General features: G+C 39.1%; 1 protein-coding gene across 5 annotated transcripts in view; it reads right to left on the minus strand.

The window, feature by feature from the left end:
* GATB (glutamyl-tRNA amidotransferase subunit B) overlaps window positions 1-19,252 on the minus strand; it is a 56,918-nt gene extending 37,666 nt beyond the window's left edge. For all 5 annotated transcript variants that reach the window (XR_001521029.3, XR_001521030.3, XR_001521027.3 and 2 more), the window contains exons 1-4: window positions 19,104-19,252; window positions 17,019-17,169; window positions 3,309-3,422; window positions 63-261 (exon numbers count right to left, since the gene is read on the minus strand). Coding sequence is in view for 1 of the 5 variants with exons in the window: in XM_015624745.3 (XP_015480231.2) it covers window positions 63-261; window positions 3,309-3,422; window positions 17,019-17,169; window positions 19,104-19,252 (613 nt within the window). In the remaining 4 variants the exon portion in view is untranslated. The remainder of the gene's footprint in view (window positions 1-62; window positions 262-3,308; window positions 3,423-17,018; window positions 17,170-19,103) is intronic.
* Between the last annotated feature and the right edge of the window lie 4,794 nt (window positions 19,253-24,046).

The following is a 24,046-nucleotide window of genomic DNA, read 5'->3' on the forward strand; positions in this document are numbered from 1 at the left end:
ACCTTTAAAGACCCATCTTAACCCAAAAGGAAGAGAAAAATAGGGAAGTAATCCAAGCCTACCAGCCCTGTTCAAGTCCACAAGTGTTTGACTCCTTGTGTCATCATGGAGACTTTTTCCACTGTCTTGCTCCAACTGAATTTGTTTAATCCTCACAGTTTTGGTCACCATCTGGCTCATCTTGTTGTCTATGCAGAGACTGTATGAGAGACTTCCATTTACTGCAATAGGAACTCTTTGCTGAGTGATTTGATAGCCAGCCTGTCAACAAAATTAGCTTTATAATCAATTGAAACATTCACTTTTCAGAAAGCAGACCAAGCGCAAATATAATTGACCAAGAACAAAACTGAAAATGCAACATCTTTCATAGCAGCCTACACAAGAGAATACATGCACGTGTAAATTCAAGTTACTTTGCTTAGATGGAAAGGAAGCAAGCTAGAAGATGAGTCTAGAATTCAACATAACTGTAAGAAGCTGGAAGTCTTGAAAAAATACAAGGACTTCTCAATAATAGACAAATATAGGACACCATACTAATGCTGAAATAATCAATAATCAACTCCACAATCTCTTGCCAATTCTCTGATACTGCCCTGGGGCAGGAAATGGACTAGAGGAGGTTCTTCCACGCCTGTAGTTCCATGATCTTGTTACATCTTGTTTGAAGCCAGTTACTGTATTTCCATCCCCAATCTGGGGCTATCACTCATCCTCCCAACAGTCTGCATATCCCTCTCTGTCTGTTCCAAATTGTTCTCATTAGAGGGGAAGAGAGGGAAGGGGTGGAGGTGTGGAAATCAAGAAAATGAGAAAGCTCCATTCCATTAATGTAGCAATTTAAAAGATAAGACACTGCCAGCCCACATGAGGCACATGGCTGATAAATGCCACCTCACGCCTGGGACTCCACTCAAAGGGGAAACTGCTGGCCAAAACAGTGGCTGCCAGTGACAAGGTACTGGAATAACTGCAATGACGTAAAAATAGAGAAGGGAATCAATGGCAGCTGAGTTGGGGCCCCCCTTTGCTTCCTCCTTCCTCACCTACCTATGGCAAATTAAAAAAATTTAAAAAAATTAAAAAACAGTCTGCCAGACACAAATTAATTGGGAAGAGTATTTGTATATTTTGTAGGGAAGATGAGCTTACTCTAAAATGCAGAGATGGTGAATTCCAGGGCACTGGAATGCAGAACAGCGGTCTGGCCCTGTCAACACCCCAATTTATATATGCAGTGAAGTGCATGACCTACTAGACATGATCACTGTAAGAAAAATAATAACTGACTCTGCAGCCTATGCTAATCACCGGCTCTTCTCATCTCCTAAAAGTTCTCATTAAAATGATTTTTTAAAAGGCTGATATATTGAGTGACAATAAATAATACGAATCCCATTTCCCATCCAAAGCCCTGTTTTCAGGAGTAACAATAATCCTATTGTCAAATGACCCTAAGAGCTGGATTTATCGGTTCTATTCAGCTCATTAGCCTAAACTCTGCATCTTATTACAGGGTTCCTGACTAGACTGCTCACTATGAAATGCAGGTCGGGCAGTTTATTGTCAGAGCTTAAACTGCAGAAGTCAGTCAGTAAAAAGCCAGAATAACATGTTTCAAGCTAATAAAATGTGTCAGCATCTCCCAGACTAAATCTCCATGCTTATGTGACCAGATGATTCTGTAATTCATGTCTGCAAAGTCCCACAGTTCCTTCCATCTCAACTGCTCTCTTGGACACATGGATGTGGATTCTTTCCCAGGACAACATTCACCCATATAGCTGCTATCAGTAAGCTGATAGCAGCAGACATCACAAGAATATGACTGATTTCAGTTTAACAGAGTAAGCGCTAAAGGTAATTTGCAGACAATTTGTCTATGATGTTTTTGATGTTTCTTTAATGACATGTAAAGGAATTTCGAAAGTCATATTTATTTCCCACTATTTCACCTTTTTACCCTTCAGGTCTTGAAATGGATTTTAAGATAGTTCTATATGCTTAAAAAAAAGTATTGGCAATTCAAACTGCTAAGTTCGCTTTTCACATTTCCAGCAGGTCACTGCATAGCTCCCAGTAAAAGGGCCTCTAAATGACTTACAAATATTTGCAACATTATCCCCAGAAACCAAATCAAAATTATAGCAGCTTCACAGGAGAGCCAAAAGTTCCCAACCCAGAAGAGAATAAAACAAATCTCTTCTGAGATCCAGGTCTCCAGCGGACAACTCTAATACAATTCTGTTTCTAAGGTGGGAAGCAATTGTATTTGAAAATGTTTTCTGTAATCTCAAAATATTTTCAGTGCCTGAACAAGAGAAGGAAAGAAAGTAATTTGGTTAATAATACAGCACCTCTACAGATTCACCTGGGATCTGAGAGGTTTCCCATTCTGCTTCTCTGGATGTCTGAGACTCCTCACCTAAAGAAAGGACAAGCTAACATGCCTGATTTTTCCTCAATAAAATAAACCCACATTTTTTTTTTTTTTTAATGTCATCAAATCTTCACCCCCAAAACACCAAAACTAAAAATAGCTTCCTCCCTTCGACAGATCAGTGTTAAACTGAACATTCAGTACAAATAAGCTCATGCAAAAAAAAGTTAAAAATCAGAAAGGTTTAATGCCATTACAGAGAAAAAAAAGGCTCAAACACTGCTGCATCCTGTTGCAAGGACTGAACTCAGGTTCTTAAACTATTTCAATATTTCTGCATCCATATCAAATGCAGGAAAATACATCCGACTTACCTTCTACACAATATGAAATCAACCAAAAAACCACACTGCAAAGACTCAACTTCTCAGTAGCTTTGGTTTTTTCATTTATTGGAATCATGACCGGGAAAGTTTTGAAGGGAAATTAAATATTTTTAGGTCCCTAAGCACACACAAAAAAGACACTACTGTGTTTATTCTACTGGAGCCTGTGTTACTTATACATTCACTTTAAATGAAGGACTTTTATCGGATTGCTTTTACCCTAACAGACTATTAGTACAAAATACCAGGAATGGACAACTTAAGGCACAAAGCAGCTCCAGCTCCCAATCCAATTACATTAGGCTACTGGAATTGTGCAGCTAAGCAAGGAGTCAGCAATCAGAGCAATCATATTCAATCAGTGAGCACCAGGGTACAGCTGCCTATTCCATCAGGGCACAGTGCAGCATCCTGTTGGGGTGAGCAGAGCACTGACTGAAAACAGAAAAAGCATCTCTGCACTCCTCCCCTACTGCCATCCCTACTCCAGACTTGTCCCTCCTACAGCCCAGGAGGGACCAGCCATGCTGCATACTTACAGGCAGATCTGCATAGAAGTAGTGCTTTCTGTCAAACAAGGACTTCTTGTTTATGCTGCAGTTGAGAGCCAGGCCTGTCATCACTGCTGCTTCTACACATCTCCTGTTGAGAACCTAAGGAAACATGACACATGGTTTTGCTCAGATACTCAGTATGTTACAAATGTGTCTCCCACACACTGCCTTATAAGGAGCATATATTCAATTTCACTTGCCTTCAGTCATCATTAGATCTCTTTCTTTGTGTGGGTAGTTCTTATTCATCATTAAAGTTGTGGTAGCTATAAATCTGCAAAGCTTTAAGATGAAAAAACAAGCTATTCAGTCATTTTGTCATACCACATATGGAGGTGTGCACTGTTCTGGCTTGCTACTTTTGCAAACACTCAGTGCTTTTGAATCTTTGAGGGTACAGGAGACAAATCACAGCCCATGATAACTGACTTGTAACCAGCTGTCAGCTCATACTGGGAATTTGAAACACAGGGGATTTGCATTAGGGACTGCAGTGCTGTTACAATAGAACACTTCAGAACACCTGTAACCACAGAACCACAGTGAATTTATGAGTATCTACATAGCATAGATTTTAATGCTTTGCTTAACCAGGATGAAATGATGCACACTTACACCTTTGCTAAAACAGAACCCAAAAGATAGCAACTGACCCATGGCTGCAAGTATACACATTTCCAGCACCCTAGAAACCCATGTAATTTAGGTTTTTTGCAGAATGCCATGTGATCTAAAGATCCAGCAAGGTCTTCACAGAGAAATAAAGAGTTAAATGCAGTTTTTCACCATGGACTCGTGATTCTCAGCACTACACCCTTCCATCTCCTCAGCAGGGTCAGGATCCAGAGGAGAAAGAAAATTTCACTCCAAAAACTACTGACAAATGATGTTTTTTTCAGATGTGCTCTCATTAATTTAACAGTTCGTTTAACTAACATCAAATGGATGAAACTGAAAAGGAAAAAAGACTGAATTTGTCTTAGTACAATTCTGACATGCTCACACTTACAGCATTTTGAAACAGGAACAGAACTTTATCCATCTTGTTCTGCACTGTACAGCTGCCAAGAAGTCTATTTCCAGCAGGACCATTAAAGGAGCACATTATGTAAAAGAATGTACATGACTTCATCTGCATTGACCAGAACATAAAAGGCTTAAATAATGTTTTCTTCCATGTTTCTGACAGTATTTACTTTTTATATTCTCCAGCCTGATTTCTGAAAACATATTAAGCAGCTGTACATTTCCCATCATCCCACATCTTCAGCCAGAAAACGGATCTCTTTATTTTACTCATTTAGTTTTCAAAAATCAAAATAGTACGAGAGGATATGGGCAGCTCTTCATGTAACAAAAACTTTAAAATTGCTTATACAGAAAAGAAATTAAATATTTAAGACATTTAACAAGGGAACTTTCAGATCTTTAGTGTAGCTATATATGGCTAACTAGAACACATCATCTGTTCAGGCATATTTTACTTATTAAAAAATTTAAGAGATACATAGAGTAAATTCTAGACAAGAAAAAAGAAAGAACAATCTCCCTTTGAAATACCAATCCACAGCAAAATGTACACAATTAGTCCTGACTCTAATCTAAAGAAAATTGGTAACTACAAAATAATAATTTATTTTAGTAGCATAACTGCAGTTCATTGTATAGTAGATACTCCTGTTTTCAATAATTAAATGCTTCCAGACAGTACAGACACTTTTTTCTTACTGTTTAAGGAATTCTGTAACAGTGGTAGTCAAACTGTTCAATGTTTAAAATATCTTCATATTTCTAAATACACAGGCAAATTTCCTCTTACTAAAGCCTTATGGCACAATCCTGTTCAGCTTTACAAATGAGTGAGGCCCTTGCCAGTCAGTCCTTTAGAAACTGGCCACCAGAAACCCATTAAGCTTCCATAAGGAGTGGGAGACTCAAAACACCACTGCTTCAAAGCAGTGAACAAATATCTTGCTACAGTTCCTGATGGTGTGGGGGCTGTGAGTGACTGCAATCAGCGAACAAGACAAAACCCAACTCCCGAGTCACAATCAGTGAAAGCTTCATAGCACTTCACTGCTCTTCAATTTTTACTTCTAAGAGGGTAGTGTGGATCTTATTCATTGTCCTAAGGGATAACACTGTTTTGAGGTGAAAAGAAATAATCCCCACATATATACTACTTAAACCAGAGAGAATCTTTTGCTCTACTGCTGATGAAACATTTTGGTGGCTTTGGGGAAAAACTGGCATAAAAACATGAAGTACTGATTATTTTTTATGTAGTATTACTAAGCATTTAGGTGACTCTGATGTGTATGTGTCCCCAGTGTACCAGATCATAGTAGCCAAATCATTGTTTATGCACCATTACTCATTCAACTTCCCGTGCTATTCCTTCACTGATGTCACTGGTGAGAGAAGGCCTTGCAAAGCAGATTTTTCCTGCTATGGCACACTGAGATGGCTGCCATGCCAATCCGCTTCCTCTGCCCTGTTTGCCTTTAAAAAAAACAACCCAAACCCAAACAGATGACCCTCTTCTTCAAAAATCAAAACCTATCTAATACTGCTTCATGTCTGAAGTGACTTTTACTACCCACTGCCATGACCAAGGCTGTAAGCACAAAGCAGAATTTCTTAAGCAAACTACTACCTTTCCTTCAAACAAGCCTTGCTTTTCAAATAATCTCCAGTGATAAACATCAATTGAAACTTCCCATACTAATGACCCAGAGTAAGTCCTCCAGCTTGTTTATGCAGTAAGCTGTTATTAAGTTGACAGCTTTGACTAGCACCAAAGATTTAAATTACTGGCTTGAACTGACAAGCTGCCTGTCTGCTATGTTAGCAAAGTGCTGGCCTTGAAAGCAAGCTTTTTAGTTCCTGCAGTAGCTATGGACAAAACACAATAGTCCATAAAGACTTCTTCATAATTTCTGTTCTTCTAAATTGGAAGCATCCCTCCTAGTATTTGAAGAAAATCCTAGAGAGCTATTACAAAAGGAAATGTAAATTGTTTGTATTGGAAACTCATTAGAAACCTTAACAATGGCATCACAACACCAGCACCATTTCTCTTGTAGCTACGGTCTCCTGCCACAGCACCATGGTAACTGAGCACTAAAGGAATGAAAGAACAGTCCAACCAAGATCTCTCTATTCCTGCTACTTGTCTATTCTTTACATCTAGACCACAAGTGGAAAGGCTCCTTTTAAAAATTTACCTTTACTTTCAAGATCAATTTAGTCAAGACCTTAGTTTTAAATACAATATTCAATAGCTATTCAAAACTATACATAATACCTTCAGCAGAACAAATTCCCACCAAAATCATTTTTCTAACATCTTTTTCTTTAACAACAGGTTTAGTCCTTATAGAAATATATTTAAGAAAGCTGGCACCTTTTTACATAAAGATTTACGTTTCTATATTTAATAAATTAGCATGTTTAGATTTTATAGAGGGTAGGTAGAATAACTGGGAAAAAGAAAGAAAAAAATATCCAAATTACTCTCCTGGAAAAAGTTTATTTTTGCTACCTTTTACAAAAAAACCCCAATAATCTCTGCAGTAACATTTGCACCCAGGAAGCCTATCTTACAGAAGAAAATATTCCTTGTACTAAAAACGACAAAATCAAAATAATTCCCCCAAAATTTGTGATGTTTTTGATTCTAGGTCACACATTTTAATAAAGTAGACTTAATATTCACTGGCTATCTTAAGACCTTCAATCCTACTTACAATCATGAAAAAAAATCAGCATTAATCAGATTACCTACAGGACTGTTTATCTAAGAAACATTTAATTTTAGCTCCTTTTCCATTCAAAATAATATCTGAAGGAAGGCAGTAGTATAATGTACGCAGCTAGCTCTCTGTAGACCAGACACTAATCTTTAGAAACCTCAACAGATATATCTAATCACATTTTCAAGTACTTCGATTTCATCTCACTCTGATTTTTATTTGCTTCTACTAATGGATATACTCAGTCTTACTATTCTAGCTGAGTTAAAAGTACCAAATTGCTGCAATATATGGTTCTTTGAAGTGCAATTGTAAGTTAAACTTCAAAATAGAATACCCTTATATGTACTTAGTCCCAGTGTAATTGTGGCTGTTCAGTCTGACACTGTAGATGAGTACTTACTGCTCTGCAGCATTCTGCCTTGGCATCCTCCCACACACAGAGAAGGGACCAACTGGAGCTGTGCATGTACAGAATGTACATAAAATAAAACAAGAGCTGACTATTTCTCAAATTTACTTCAATAGGTTACAACCAGACTCCCTCCCTCAAAGCATGCAATAAAAAATTAAAAATCAAGATAACTTAAGTCCTGTCATTTGTTAGGTGTTCAAAGAACCTACATTCCAAAACTTGAGGAATCAAATTTCAGAGAAATTTTTACAAGCTTCAGTTTAGTGTCCTCTGCACTTAGTACGGTATGCTACTTCATAGCATGTTTGCTGCCCCAGTATGAGCATTATGTTATTTCCCTCAAGGAAGGGGTTAAGACAGAAGGGGAAGAGGCATCAGACATTTTAAACTGAGATCTTAGCTTTATCAAAAGAGATTCCAGCTTAAGAGAACAAAATGGCAGCTCAGAAGCTGAAACAACGAAAGTGAGGAGGGGCATTAAACATACTTATTGCACTTTGTAACTTTACTTTTCCATAATCCGGTACCAAAGCTAGACATTGCTATACAAAACATATTATTGCTAACCTTGTCTAGTGGCAAGGTTGCCTTGTGGTGAAGCAGCACACAATGATTCCAGTCATATCTAAAAAACAAGCAATTCTGCCATCAAGAAGTACTCAACTGCCAAACACACTACTTCAGGTGTACTCAACAGAATAAGAGGGCACACTTTCTCAAAGCTGAAGAGCTTAGCTGAAAGCTTGTTTCACAAGGATTAGGATGAAGAAAGCACCTTCCAGTGTTAGCGACGACCAGAAAAATGCAGCAGCAGTAGGGAGAAATGCTGACCTCTGGGAGCAAGAAAAACAGAAGGTAACACCAGATATAAACGTATTTCAATAATGACAGACTTTAAGGTTTCTCAGCCCAACAGGAGCTGCTAGAAGAAACACAGAAGGAAAAGCCCATTCAGACCACTGAGTAGGCAAAGTGCTCAATGGTGTCAATAGAATATATTTGTTTTCTGGGTAGCAGCCAATCCAGATCATATTCGGATGTTTTCTGATCAGCAACATCTAAAAAGAAATAAAATTCTACCCTGCAGAACCAGTTCCAAGGAGAGCCCACAGAGAGGACAGGACAATGCAATGGTGATAGAGTGGTTCATGAAACTCATAACTAAATGCTGTGCTTATGTGGTGTTTCCATAAAGAAGTCCAGGACCTCTCTAACATCCATGCTCTCCCTTGTTGATATTGGTCTTCTGCATCTACCACACGGCATTTTCTGACTGCTCATAAGGATGCTCCCTCTCTAATGCCAGCTGGAATTTAAGTCACTGCTAATGCTATCTGATCCAGGGCACATTTAATGCAGGAAGATCCAGTGATAACATTTCACTGCTGCTGGAGGTAGGAGACTGAGCAATGGCTAAAACTTAAGTTACAGACTATGAAGAAATCCAAAGGGAAGATGTTTAAGGAGAACCATCTCAGACCTTTCTTCCTACACTGAGTTTCAGGGAAAAAGGCTTTTGAACGTGCATATCATCTGCCTTCTTCAACATAACACAGATTTTTTTAATTTCTTAAATGAAGACAGAGCATTTAGGACAAAACAGCTTGTAAACCAACTCCTACCCTGTTTCTCCTTGCAGATGGTCCTTTGCTCGTAGGCTTGATGAGAGCTAGCTCCATGGTTTTCTGAGTCGTAACAAATTCTGGTCTTTGATACCCATTTACTGTCATTTTCTATTATTTCTAAGTCTTGGCTATCTGACCTCTGCTCCTTCTTGCAATTTTTGTGTGTCTGAGAGCCCACACTAAATACACATTAAACTCTCAGCCGTTTGCTCTGACTCTCTCATTCCTTTTTTCTCCAACAGCTATCTCCCAAAACATGCTTATTTGTTCTCAGCCATCAGGCTGACCCAGATCTCTTAAGAGAGCACAATATACAAATTCGAAATAAACCACTAGTAGTCTTTTACACACAGGTAAAAGATTCCACTAATTCAGGAAAACATAATGCAACAAGTCTTGCAAAAAGCTATTAAGAAATTATTTGAGAGAACTTTTAACAGAGAAAATGGTAATTACTTGCTTTTAATAAAAGTTGTTTTGCAACAGCAGAACCAACAGAGATTAATTTCCTTTAAATAATATCCCTAGTTTTTTTTTTACCTAAGCAGTGACCCCAAAACTCTCCTGTGACTCCCCCATCTTCTCATTTCATCAAACATCCCAAAATGAGTATAAAGTGTCACAAATATCTGAAGAGCAGCAGCCCAAAATAAACTGAGATCACAGGGGAGACTAAATCGATAATTTCTTCTTTATATCCTTGCTATAATATTCATAACAACTCTCTACAAGCCTAAAATTTTTTGGAGGAAAATTTGGCAGAACTTGGCAGCAAAACTGTGTAACAAGCATTTCTGTGTAGAAATTAACAGTCCTTCCTTGTGGCGAAATCTGCATATGTAACTACTAAACATCACTTGCAGAAGTTTACACAATACTCTCAAAATCAAATACAGTCATATTTAAGGTGGCAACGTGACTGATAATCAGAGAGAACACAAAGAAATTAATTTTACCCCAGGAACCAATTACAGTCTAATTGTGCCAAGATAAGTTTCAAACAAAATACAAAAACCTGACAGTTATGCAACATTACTCACCAGACAGCTAACCATGAAGATAACAAAGGCCCAGTCTACAATTATCTGTCATTACTGTTGGACAATGCTTCCCTAAACACCTTTTAATGAAAAACTCCTCAAAGAAGTAATTGCTAAGAAGAAGAATGAAGTATCAAGAGGTTCATTTGCAAAGTTAAAATGCTAAGAAATTGGTAGAATCTCAAAACTTTTGCTTAAGAGAGGGCTGTTTACATACACATATAGACAACATAGCACCTTGGATTTCCTCAAATGGAGTCATCTCTGGATTCAGACTGTCCACATGCTGGGAGAAAATGAAATAAAATCAATACCTTAAGGATGCCAGAACACCTATAGTGACTGATAACAGAGGTAATAGAAATTTGCAAAAATAAATCCCCTCTCAGGTCCAACTTAAAGAAATTCCCAGCCCAATGAGAAAAGCTACTACAAAAAGCTAATGTGCATTTCAGCAGCAATTTCCAAATGAATTCAGAAAGGGGGGACATTGATATGTCATGCAGGGGTTGTGCTGTCCAAAAGTGTCAAAGATGGCAGAACAACTGCAGTAATAGGACTGTGTGAAATAAAGGAAACAAGATACTGCCAACTCCTGCTCCCACATGAAGAAGTAGAAAAATACCTGTGTAAAACAAAAGGTAAAGCAACTAAAAAGAAACAACACAAGAGGTAAAAGAAAATACACAGGCAACATCACTGGTGCATTGAAGGATCTGCTGAAATAGGTGATAGCAAGATGTTGTATCAACTTCATGCCATTCTAACTGGCAAGTTTGCATCAGCCACAGAGACCTGTTAAGGATGAACAGTAAAGCCAACAAGAACAGAGAGCTCAACACTTACTGAGGTGCTAAGGAAACAGCCCAACCTGAATTGTTAGCCTTGACAAAAAAAATTAAAACACCCAGAATGAGGGTCAGAAATACTCATAAATATATGAGACATAGCAAAAAGTGAGAGAAAATGTTACAAGAGACTCCTTCAAAGCTTGAGAGAGAAGAAACAAATGTCACAAAATACTTCAATACACAGCAGAGCAGAGACATCTCCAGAAAAAATGGCCTAAGTATGATATCAAGTTGAGCTAAGCAACTGCAGCAATGGAGGAAATATAACATTTCTCAGACCCCAGTGAAGAAGTTTGGTTTCAGAGGTAAACCTGGGGCTGTGAATGATCCTATGGAACACAAAGAAATAGAATGAGAAACAACCTGCACCATAACCCAGTCCTGAAAGTCACCTGAAGCCATCTAATGATCTTTCAAAGGCCTCTTCTGACCAATACAACAGCTTTGAACCGATTAATAGTTTGAAATTATGTAGGCAGACTTAAACTCATCATGAACTTGGACATTTAAGAGTCTGTGAACCACAAAGGCATCTTCAGGGAGCAATGGTTTAAAGGGCTAATTCACTCCTCTAGTCTCTTTCTAAATTATTTGGGATTTTCTTTATAGAAGCTTTCTGGACTGAAAGCCCAGCAAGCTGGGACTGTGTGAGCAAGAAAAGGCTCTCAAGCACTGACCATACAATGCATATTGCAAGCCCAAATATTATCAGGAAAGAAAGGACTGCATCAGAAAGGTACCATCAAATTCTATTAAAAAAAAGTACTCTTTTTTCTCCTAAGTACAATTACCACAGTTTTAGTGAAATAAGTAATGAGGAGTTTAAATTAATCTAGGCATAGGTAAATAGCTTAAAACAAGCATGTACTCACTTTTGTCATCAGGCATTGACACTAATTTATTTTTAGAGGAGAGCTCATGGATACAAAAACCTAGCCATCATATGATTTCAAAGAAAAGAAGAAAATGTATGTAATGGAAGCTAAAAATCATCCATACAATGATCAGAAGATTGTTCAGTTCCCCATGAAAAGTGCATGCAATTAAAACTGTAGTTATCAAAATCAAGATATGAAGCAGGCTTTTTTTTCAAAACAGAGTAGTACAAGAAGGGAGTAAATTCACATGCATGCCAGCAGAAATGTCAAAACAAAACTGAAATCACAAGTTGGTAAAGCAGCTGTTGCAATCACCAGATTTAACAGGCACAGGATATATTAAAAAAAAAATAAAAAATCTAGTTTCAAGCTGTAAAATATAAATTCTGGTCTCAAATGCTGTTTCTGTTCCAGTATGAATAGCTGACAGACAGATCCACCAAAATCTCACACAAACCTCTCAGAGCCTTTGAAAGCAAATGCATCAGATAAATCCGACATATTCTGATGATTTGTAGATGTTATTTAAGTCTGGTAATCCATCACCCAAAACATCTGGAAAAACACTGGGTACCTGCCACTGCTAAGAACAGATGGAAACACCCTCTATAATCCCAATCTGGGTATTAATCCTGTCACATGCCTGGGCAGCCCCCTCAGCAGCCCTGCACGGCAAGGCAACAGCCTGATCCAGGCGCTCTCAGTGACTGTGCAGTGCTGCGCCAGCTTCAGACAAGCCCGAGCCTGGAGCTGAAAGTGCCAGAGGTGCAATGCCAGAAGGAACAAGGGCTGATAGCTGCTCTAGCACTGCTCTTTTCCATGAAAAGGAGTGATCTGATTGCCCAAGTGTTTCTGAAAAGCCTATTGTAAAAAAAAAAAAAAAAGAGAAAACAGATGCTGTTCACACTAAGAGGAGAATGAAATTCAAATGCATGAGAAGATACAAAAAAATTCAAAATATTTAAGACTGTAGGTCTAATATTCATTCAAATCTTATTAATTTAAACTTGGGTTATGTAAATCCTAGATTATTTCTTTATATTCTTGCATACAAAGGATTGCCTACAATAGGATCATGGTTTCACTTCAGTCATGCAGGAGACAAACGTAAAATGTGCGACAAAGACTAAACACTGACAAAAAGGTTTCAGCCTTTAGCTGCTAGATCTACTATTTTATTTCTCTGGCTGAGCTATAATTAACTTCTAGTCAGCCACCTTCATCATGAAAATAGATAATCAAGGATTCTTTCTCTGAGCCCAGTTTTAGCTTTAGAAAGCTTTCTAAAGCCTCTCAAAATTTTCATATTGGGAGGGCAACCACCTTTATGGATTCTCAGAAGAATTTTAGTCCAGTCTGCAGTCTAATGCACTATTTGCTAGCATGTATAGAATAGGTTTTCTGAAGATACCACACCAAGATCATTGCCAAGTCCATTCACAAGGTAAAAACCCCAAGCTTTTGCAAATTTCATTACATGAAATGAAATGTATGTAGTCAGATGTAGCCCAAACTGTCAGTGAACAAGGAATTGGCTGGATGGTGGCACTAAAAGAACTGTGGTCAACAGTTCAATGTCCAAGTGGAGACCAGGGAAGAGTGGTGCTCAGGAGTTACTTTAGGGACTGGAGCTGTTTAATGTCTTTGTCAGTGACAGGGACAGTGAGATCAGGTGCATTCTCAGCAAGCTGGCTGATGACAACAAGCTGTGTGATGTGGTCAACATGCTGGGGGGCAGGGATGCCATCCAGAGAGATCTGGGCAGGCTTGAGAAATGAGGTTGTGCAAACCTCATGAAGTTCAACAAGGTTAAGTGAAAAGTCCTGCACCTGGATTGGGGCAATCCCAAGCAACAATATAGGCTGGGCAGAGAGCCCCAAGGAGAAGGACTTAGCGGGGCTGGTTGAGGAAATGTTCAGCATGAGCCAGCAAAGCACACCTGTAGTCCAGAAAGCAAACCATTCTCTGGGCTACATCCAAAGTAATGCAGGCAGCAGGTCAAGGGAGAGAATTCTGCCCCTCTGCTCCACTCTTGTGAGCTCCCACCTGGAGTGCTACATCCTCCTCTGGGACTCCCAACATAAGAGGGACATGGACCTACTGGAGAGGGCCTGAGGAGGAAGATGACCAGAGGGCTTGAACACCTCTCCTATGAAGATAGGCTGAGAGTTGCGGTTCTTCAGTATTGAGAAAACTCCAGAAAGACCTTACAGCACTTTCTAGTACCTAAAGAGGGCCTACAAGAGAGCCAGAGGGACATTTTACAAGGGCTTGTAATGATAGGACATAGTTTTAAAATGACATAGGTTAAGTTTAGATTAGATGTTACAAATAAATTCTTTACTGTGAGGGTGTTGAGGCACAGGCTGCCCAGAGAAGCTGTGGCTGCCCTATCCCTGGAAGGCTTCAAGGCCATGCTGGATGGATCTCTGAGCAGCCTGGTCTAGTGGAAAGAGTCCCTGCCCATGGCAGGGGGGCTGGAACCAGATGAGGTGTAAGGTCCCTGGCACTCAAACTATCCCACGATTCTATAATCATTTTTTTCCTTCTCATGCCAAATAGGAGAGCACCTGCATAGCTCCTCTTGCTATCCGTCTCTCAGAGGCACTTTATGAGAATAACACAGTGAAACGGCCATACCACTTCCACTGTGATGAGCCTCCCAAGGCCTACTTCCAGCAGAAGCATAAAATAAGCTGTAACCTTACAGGAAGCAAATATAAAAATAAAAGGAAAGCAGGATGAGAGGAGGAGAAACACATTCCTCTAGTTTCACCTCTCCTGTGTAAAGCACAGCAAAGGCTCTCACCAACACTGTGACCCAGAAATGCACAGCAACAGGAAAAGCTCCCTTCAGCACCATCACTTCTGGTCCCACTGTGAAGGAGCAAATACTAGGACAGCTCTCTATCACAACCATCTTGTTGTCACACAGTAAATTTAAATCCCTGTGACACTGAAATTTCAGCATAGTTGTCAGGTTAAAATAGCAGTCATTCTCTTCTAGAGACAGCACAACTATGGTATAAAAACTTTGCTGCTTTTTTTTTTTTCATTTTTCAACAAAATAGAGTCCAAAGGAAAGGCCAAATATTTATCTTCTAAGCAGTCTTTTTAGGCTATAACTTAACATTTATTAGAATTGCTTTTGTTGGTTTGGTTTTATTCTACAAGTACTCTGAATTTTCAAATCTTCAGTCTTTCAAAATTTAGCAAAATCCAATTCTGCTTCAGACACTATTGCCACGTACAAATTTACACAAAGAAAGCAAACCCATCTGATTCCAGAACAAATGCTGGTCTCTCAGCAGCAGCAGGTACAATGGGAAAATAAAGCTATGACTCCTGACTGGATTTTGCGTCACATTCTAACATGTAGGAACATGTATTTTGTAACATCCACTTTCAACTCTATTTTCACCAGTAAGAAAGAAAAATCTTTCTTTTCTTTGTATAAAAGATAGATAAAAGCAGCTAGAAGAACCTAACATAGAATCACTACTTTAAAATCAACCTAACCATTCTAGATTTTTTCTTCTGAGGTACAGTTATTTTCTCTACCAAAGCCCACATGTACTGGGGTCTTCTTATAAAGGTCATACCAAGCCTCATTTTAAAGCCTCATTAATAAAGAAAAAACACACACACATACTCTGCACCCTTGATACACAGTAACATACAGAAAAATTAAACTCCTCACAAATGCTCATTTTTGTTCACTCAAGATCAGCTTTTCTACTTAACTGAAGATAAGCATTAGACAATTTAAGAGAGCTTCTGTGCATTAACAGAAGGTTAAGTAGAAGGTCCAAAACCAGAATCTTGAACTCTTTTGGATTTTCTGACTAACCTAGCTGTGTCCCCAAATGAAAGGAACTAATTTTCTGTCTTAAAGTCTAGCTAGACTCTTCTAAAACCAAATTATTGCATAAGATTCCAATTATCTCTGCAAAGTTTTCAGAATTTCCATATAGTTACATCTGAAACTCAGCTCTGAACTGCCACTGCAACTAGAGAGAAGTCCCAATTTTATCAGCATCTAAACTGCACTTCCTTAGTTTTCAATACCTTTGCAAATACAGAAATAAAATAATAATAACAACGTAATTTTTCTTTTTAAGGATCGTAACATATATCAAGACCCTAGGAATACAGCCACAAATTAGTTCTCAATTTTAGATTATCTGAGGCTGTTTTACGGTGATGAAAAGCTTCAATTAGATTTAAATACATCTCTGTAACTGGAATTCAAATCTGCACTTTAATGAATATAGTCAGTACTTTAAATAATTAGTCTCCATTATAGGCTCTGCAGAGTTGTTGCATGTGGCAATGCTAAGTCTATTAAATATTTATTTTCACTGTATTGTAAGAGCTTATGTTACAACTTCTTAACTTTTATTTTTATATTAAACTTGTTAGATACTCAGAGAATTCTACAGCAGTACTGTCATAGCCATCACAGTTATAATTAAGCTGTGAATTCAAACACTTATTAAGTTTTCACTAATAAACCTTATTGCTAAGTGCTAGCTAGTTATTCTGACCTATTAATCCCCAATGTCTCACACAGATTACTTTTTTTTAATAATTGCTTTGCTCTGGAAATAGGAATGGTTGACACTTTCCTAAATTGGAGACTTTCTACTCAGGAAGCAATGTAACTCCTCAGTGAGACATTCCAAATGGCAAATGATGGCTACATAAACAAACATGTGGCAAAATAACATCAAATAGCCACTCAGAAATCTAAGATGGTCTTCTCTCACTGGGCTTTAGGCATCTCTCGTATTTAAGGAATTTCCTGTGTGGCATACTAACCAAACACACCCACTCTAGCCTCAAAGAAATACCACAATCCATTTCACTGCATTGAAGAGACACTCCTGATTTTTTCTAATTAGCAGGGGATATAAAGTATCTGAGGCAATAACTAGAGAGTGAGGAAATTGAAAAGAAACCGTTCTAGGCATCTCATATTATGAAATAATCAGAAATTAGAAAAGTAAGGAAAAGTAGTCATATATATGAATTTTGTCAAGTCCTGGGAAGAATAAAATATTAATTAGAAACATATGCAAAAGTTGTCTGACATTAATACTGACATAAATGAAATTGCAGCTGAACTTACTGGTAAAGTCCCTGGTAAAGAAGCATCAAAGAAAGATACCAAAGAGTTGGGAGGTGCTGCAAACTGGACTTGGGAACCAGAGAAGAGTTTTGAGTTGGAACTGATCTGTGCATGAATTTCCAGACCCACAACTGGTATCCATGGAGCAAGGCTGAAAAGGAAAAAGAAGGGAGAAACAATTTAAATACAGATGACATTAAAACCCATGAAAACCTAGAAACAGAAGAATTAGGAATGCTAAATTTATTAAAAAAACCCCAAAACTGTAATTGTAAAAGCACTGTAAATAATGTTGTAAATACTGTACACTGTAATGGGAAAAGCTGTGCTGTGATACTGGAGAGGCTACAGGGACTACATGGCATGTTCATTATATGCAAAAAAGAATGTCATAAAAAAATGTAATGGTTTAAAACTTTTAACTTTTCCTTACATGAGAAATCTCAGAGAAATTAATGAGGCACACTTGCATGCTGGATGAACCCTAATTTGGTGCCTCGTGAAAATCCCCAAATCATCATAAATATGAATTACTTCTCAGGTAGTTTGATAAATCTCCAACAGACAGGTGGCACAATAAATTATGTATTCTCTGTCAGATAGACACTTGCATGCTGGGAAAGGTGGCTCTCCAGAGCAGCATTAGTAGAATATTAGCATAAACATTAGTAATGTGGTAATAGAGAAATCATCATTTCAACTAGAGAGCTACTGTTCTCCGAATGTATTCCGCAGAATAAAGCTTCTCTATATCATCTAAAAAGTAATTGCAATTCTCACATCCATAACCTTTATATGGACAAGAGAAAAAGGTCACCTTTACAGTATGAATTGCTTGACAGTTTCTGTAAGTAATTATCTGGCCTTGTACAAATGAACTGGCACAAATAATATTTCACTGATGAAATCACATTTCTGTGGCAGAATACCTCAACAGTATGAGTACCCAGATAGCTATGGGAGATAAGCAAGCTATGGAAAAATATCAAATAAATATATCAAGTACAGCATTCCTTCTAAAGGTGAACATTCAACATTGCCAAGATTTTACTTCTCCATGTGCCCTCCAACAGCTCCAACAGGAGGACATCCCTACAAACATCAAACTAGTGATGCAGATGACACTTGTATTGATGCTTTAGGAAGAAGAATGTTATCATGAAAGATTACGGTTCCGATGTTTAAACATTCAGATGTTTACACATTTTCTTTCACTGAAATAATATTATTCTTCAGTGTTTTCAACTGATCATACAAATGCTTTAAGGTGTAAGAAAAAATGTGGGTTTTCTTTTACATTTTGGAGGAAAATGTATTCCATTGTTGCCTGTACTGTTTGGAAATGCCTTTCTGTCATATCATGGCATTAAAAATTACACCAGGCTTTCCTTAATCAGTGTATTGGCTTACACTCAGAGAGAAAGATACGTGCACCAGTCACTCCTTCAATCCTACTAACAACACTGATGAGGCACCTGGAGCTTCTTGCCGTTTGTTCAAGGATTATGTTTATCTGTCTCTAAAGAATCAGCAGCGCACTTCTGCCGGTGTCTGCACAACTTTCCTGAAGTGATCAGCTGTGCAGAAACTCGTGGGACACCAGAGAACAGGAGAACTTGTTCAGCCCGTGACTTTCAGTCGCAGCAGAAATAAAATGCTCTGTTTCAGGCACACCGCCCGAATCTCACAATACTCCACTGGAAGAGAAAGCCTTTTCTGGACTAGACTAAGCCTCGAAAACACGCTCATGGAAGCTGGTGCGGCCCTCGCTGTTGATTCTCGGCACACGTGAGCGCTCACGCCTCCCGAGCTGCGGGCCCTTATCGCAGCCAAGCGTGTCACAGGGTCACAGCCCCGCAATTACCGTCAGCGCTTGGGGAGGGCTGCGAGATAAACGCGTGCTGAGCAGGCACTGCCAGCAAGCCGTGCATGCCTTACGCCGCTCAGAAGCCGGAATTTACACCGGGCCCCGCTGCTCTCACCGCCGCTGCCCTGCCCAAGCCCCGAGCCCCAGACGCGGCCCCAAGCCGGGATTGCCCCGGGGCAGAACTGGCTCCACCGGCCCGCGCCGTCCCGGCACCGTACCCGCTCTTCCCCGCCGGCACCGCCCCGCCTTTCGCGTTACAGGCGACAGCCCTCTGCCCGCGGGGGAAAGGCCCGGGCCCGGGCCCGAGCCGCCCCGCGCCGCGCTGCCGCGCCCAGCGCCAGACCCCGCTGCACCCCCGCGCCGCCATGGCCGCCATGGCCGCCATTGCCCTGCTGGCGGCTGCAGGCGCCCGCAGCGCCCCCTGGGAAATGCAGTCCGGGCTGGCTGCGCTGAGCGCGGGCTGTGAGGGCGGACTACAACTCCCATCAGGCCGCTCGCAGTGGCGCTGGGTCCGCGTGTCCTCTCCTTATCCCGGGAATGTTGGAGCGAGGGATGGGGATCGCTGCTTGGCTGTTGTTTAAAACGCATTTGGTGGCTCATGTCCTCCAAGTGGGTTGTATGTGGATTCCTTCTGGGCTTACGCTGACACAAAAACAGCTGCTGTTTTACTGGCAGCCGTTTGCAAGCCTTGGGCATCAAACGATGCAGCACCGCGCGGCTGAGATCTTGGGGCTTAACTTCTCCTATGTGGAGCAACAAGGTTCAGTCTCGGCAGGGCCTGGGGATGTTCTGTGGTAATAAAGGGTCTTGTCCAGCGCATATGCAAACATCTTTAATGTTTACATAGCTACATTGCACAGATAACAGATTTAATGACATTCCGTTCCAAGCCGCAGGCGTGTGGAGCCTCAATGGGAATGAACATGAGCTGCTGTTGCTTATGTCATCTGTGCACTATGTCAGCACCTGCCAACAGAAGCTGATCTGTCACACACACATCAGTGAGGCTGATTTCTTCCAGCAGAGGATACTGGTGCACACAGGCACTTCAAACTCTCTTAGGACATTTATGGCCTCTTGTCTTCCCAAGATCCAGTATGAGATGCTGAATGGCTCTGAATCATGCAGAAGATAATTTACTCAAGGAAGAAGATGTCTTATAGACAATGTTTTGTAGCACTAATTTTCTGATATGTTAATATTTTAAATAAATTGCCTGGAAGTGCTGTATAAGAAGAACCAGTTGAGAGATCCCATCAGCAGGCACTGACCTATAGTTACTTGTACAATATATCTTGTTTCAGTTAGTTTGTCACATTCCTTTTCTTGGGAAATATCCTTCCCTTGTGCAACAAAGAGTGACCAAGAAAAAAATCCCTTTCTAATAGAGAAGAACTGACTACAGGTCATCTTGTACATGTTGCAGAGATGGAAAACATTAAAGTGGCCTTTTTCCTTCTCTCCTGAAGAAAACGTCACATAGTAGGTAAACTAATATAAAGCCTGTGTAATAGTCTTTAAGCCAATGAAATATTTAAGAATTTTGATAGTTCTCATTTGAGGAAAATCCCATTTTCATTTGGGCTTAGCAGGGGCCCATGCAATGTCTTGTGATGAAAAATATTTTCCAGAGTGAAGCTACAGCGCATGGTTTTTATTTCTGAAACAAATTTATTCTCTTTACAATTGTCCTCCATGAACTCTGGATTTAGGTATTATTTGATCCTGTGTAGGGATTGGCAGGTCATTTCAACCCAGCTGTCAGGATAGGTTCTAAATATAGCTCTGAAGTGTCTCTACTGCTGTAAAAGTGGTAAATTTCAGATTATTTGACTTTCTTTTAATCCTGTTATCCTGATGTAATAGAAGATTTCATAAATAGTCGCTAAGAAGTTAAAACCTAATGAATTTTAAAATCATGTTACTTAAAGCCTTACTCTGCCTTGATTGCATAGACTTCTGCCCTTTGCACGTATTATTTAGAAGGGAGTAGACAGCACAAAAGGATTGAAATCCATCCCAAACAATTCCTCTGGAACTTTTAGCTGTATTAGGTGTTGTCTTACAGGGAGAGGAAGACTGGGAAGTGTCATTGTTTGTGATTTAAATTGTCTCAATGTTATTTTAATTCCTTTCTCATGAAAAAATCCCGTCAGAAAAACCTTTGCAGCCTTTTGCCAGTAGCTGAGTAGGTAATAAATGAAAGCCCACATCCATATACAGGAAGCTGGGAATAATTGCCTTTCCCAGCAGCTTACTTTGAGGTGGGAAAGGCTACATATTTATTCCTTATTACAGTGTGTTTATAGATCATGCTGAGGCTTGGAATAGGAAAATAGCATTGCATAAAGATTTGTGCTCTGATAGTTCAGTACTATGTAGACTCATATCTTAGAGAGGGTGGACCCAGGGGACAGTTTGCTCTGAGTCTCTTGTTACTGTAGGAATTTAACCAATGTCTGAAAGGAAATTGGAATTTTGTAGAAAGCAAAAACCCAACAGCATATAATTTAATCCATAAACAAGCAGTCTATTCCATTTATTTGAAAGAAGACCCCTCTGAATTTTAGTTTCCAGGGTTTGAGCTCTAAAATCTGATTTTTTGCAAGTCATGCTTAGCAGGCATACTTACTCCTTTTGTAGACTGTGAGGTCTCCTTTTGGTATAGCAGGGAATGGGTTATTCAGACTGGGGTGTTTGTTAGATACTTCACAGGCTGCCTGCAGTGTCTTGTTTCAGCATGTGAAATAAGGAACAGATAAGAATCTGTGCTAGATTTTGAAGCAGGAGTTGTGACTTTTGGAAGAGCAGATCCATAGTCTATCAAAAAATCACACATTGGCCTACAGGGAAGAGTAATGAAGCCAATTGCTAAATTTGGAAACAAACTATGGTAAGGGGTGTTTTCAAACTTCTAGGCCCCTAGGATCACCTGTATACCTTGGAACCCTTTTTTTTTTTTTTTTTCCTTCTGCAGGTATAAAGAGAGAATTTTTTCCTGCAACTTTGAACTAATAGTGACAGTGAACTATTTCAGTCTGGAATATGGATTCAACTTGTCTATCTACCAGTAATGGGACATGGCAAATACAAAAATGTGTACTTGATCTTGAGGATTGGGAAAGGATATTTCTATTGACCACAGGAAAGAGTATTTAGGGACCTAATAGAGCTGCCTTGTATGATCTGCTGACTGTGTGTGTATGCATGCATGCAGTGATAGATTGGGTAGTATGAACAGCCTCATGATTTGAGGGTTCTTGTGTCAAAGGGCCATCAATTTCCTAATTGGAACATAGTGCCATTTTACTTTATTTACCAAAATTGTAACAATTCAATAGTTGAAAAATAAGGGGCAGACTTGGCTAGGAAATAAAACACCACAAGAAATATGTATGTACAAGCAATTTCTATAAACAGTAATGAAAACATGTAAGTTACATCGAAGTCCTGGTGTAGAAGGTGAATTATTATTCCTCAGAGGCTGTGCTGTTGAAGAGAACCAGCATCCTTGGTTCAGCCATGAGGAACCTGTGTGTTACCACCTTTCTGTACTGGTTTCACCTGGTGTGCCTTGCCTGGGAGTGCTGCACTGAGCATTGGCTACACCTTTGATTTGGCTCAGGTGCTGGCAATCCTGAAAACTCTCGCTTAGGAACTGGAAGTGAAGTGGTTTCTGGGCTTGTTTTAGCTGAGGTGTGGGTAAACCCCTTTGGTAGAGGCAGTGGTTGAGGAAGTCTAGTGCCACTAACCTTGTCTGAGGTTGAGTACTATCCTAATTTTATTATTTAATAAATTAAATCCTTATTTTTCCAATGTGAAGTTCCACTGTTATAGGCATAAGAGGATTTCCTAGCATATCACTGCTGTCTTGGTATTACATCTTGATTAAGTTGGAAAATCTACATTATGAGCCTATGCTACCTTTAGTATGACTCCTAGTTGCCTAAAGATTTGTTTCTTTTAGTTGAAAATCAGTATGATCTACTTACAGGCTGATCACTCCATTAGACTTGGACCTGCTATACTGCACAATGTTTTCTAAATGTTGGAGTTGTAATTCTGGAACTGTGTCAGGTTTATACTCAGATATAGTTCAGTCTATAAGGAATATGTTATAGTGGTTTTCTTTTATAGTGTATTTTCCAAGCAATGGAAACCGCATTTGAGAACAGTAGAGGCTAAGCTAGATCATCTATAATAAAGTTAAATAAACTTATTGTGCAGAATGTCTGTAATGATTATGCAGAAGGAAGTGATTGATAATATTTCTGCTGATCTAAATTTTGCTAGTATGTTCTTTCTATTCATATTGGTATCTGCAAGAAAACCTTTAAAAGGTCTTTGTAGCTTTTGGTTTTTGTTTTTGCTTTGGTCCATTTAGAACCAAAGAAAGAATAGAGGGAAAAGCAGAGAGAGTAGAAGTGAGACTAATTTATTCTTGTATTTCATTTGCATTGCATTTCTGTGTAATGTTCTTCTGATTATAATTTTCAGCTTGAAATTTTCAAAGAGCTGTTATGTCTGAGGCCTGTTATTTCCTAAATTAAGAGCCATAACTCTTGTTGCAGGCTGTCTGTGACTTTATATATATATATATAAAAGTCATGGATCTAACATTTCAGCAGCATATAGTTTCGCATAACTGATACTCAAACAAGAACTTTCATATTCTCAGTTATAAAATTCCAGCTGACGGCCCAACCTAGGAAAAAATAGACACAAAGATCTATGCTAAATTTGTTGAAGAACAAAAATTTTAGCTGAACAGTCAAATTGGGTATACACATCAAAGTGTTCTGCCCTTACTAAGAGATGGTATTAGGAATCAACAAAACCTTCAATTATTATTGACTTCTCTGTCATGAATAAGGTGAAGGAATAGTTTGAAGGAGTTGTCAAGCAACATAATGCTGGGAGTAAGCTGGTTATAATAATGTCAATAGTTTAGTCTAAAATGAATTTTTTAAATCAAAACCAATCTAAAGATAGTCTGAAATGTTAAATTCTGTCAAGCTGCTGCTTGTAAGAGAGGGATTTCTTTAAAACATGAGATTACGAGTAGGTTGAAGCCAATTTGAAAAGGTGATATTTAAAAAAAAAATTATTCCACAACTTAGCACGATGCTTCTAAGGGCTGCTTTTATTCTTCTTAACACTA

The sequence above is a fragment of the Parus major genome, chromosome 4, assembly GCF_001522545.3.
Source record: "Parus major isolate Abel chromosome 4, Parus_major1.1, whole genome shotgun sequence".
Taxonomy (NCBI): Eukaryota; Metazoa; Chordata; class Aves; order Passeriformes; family Paridae; genus Parus; species Parus major.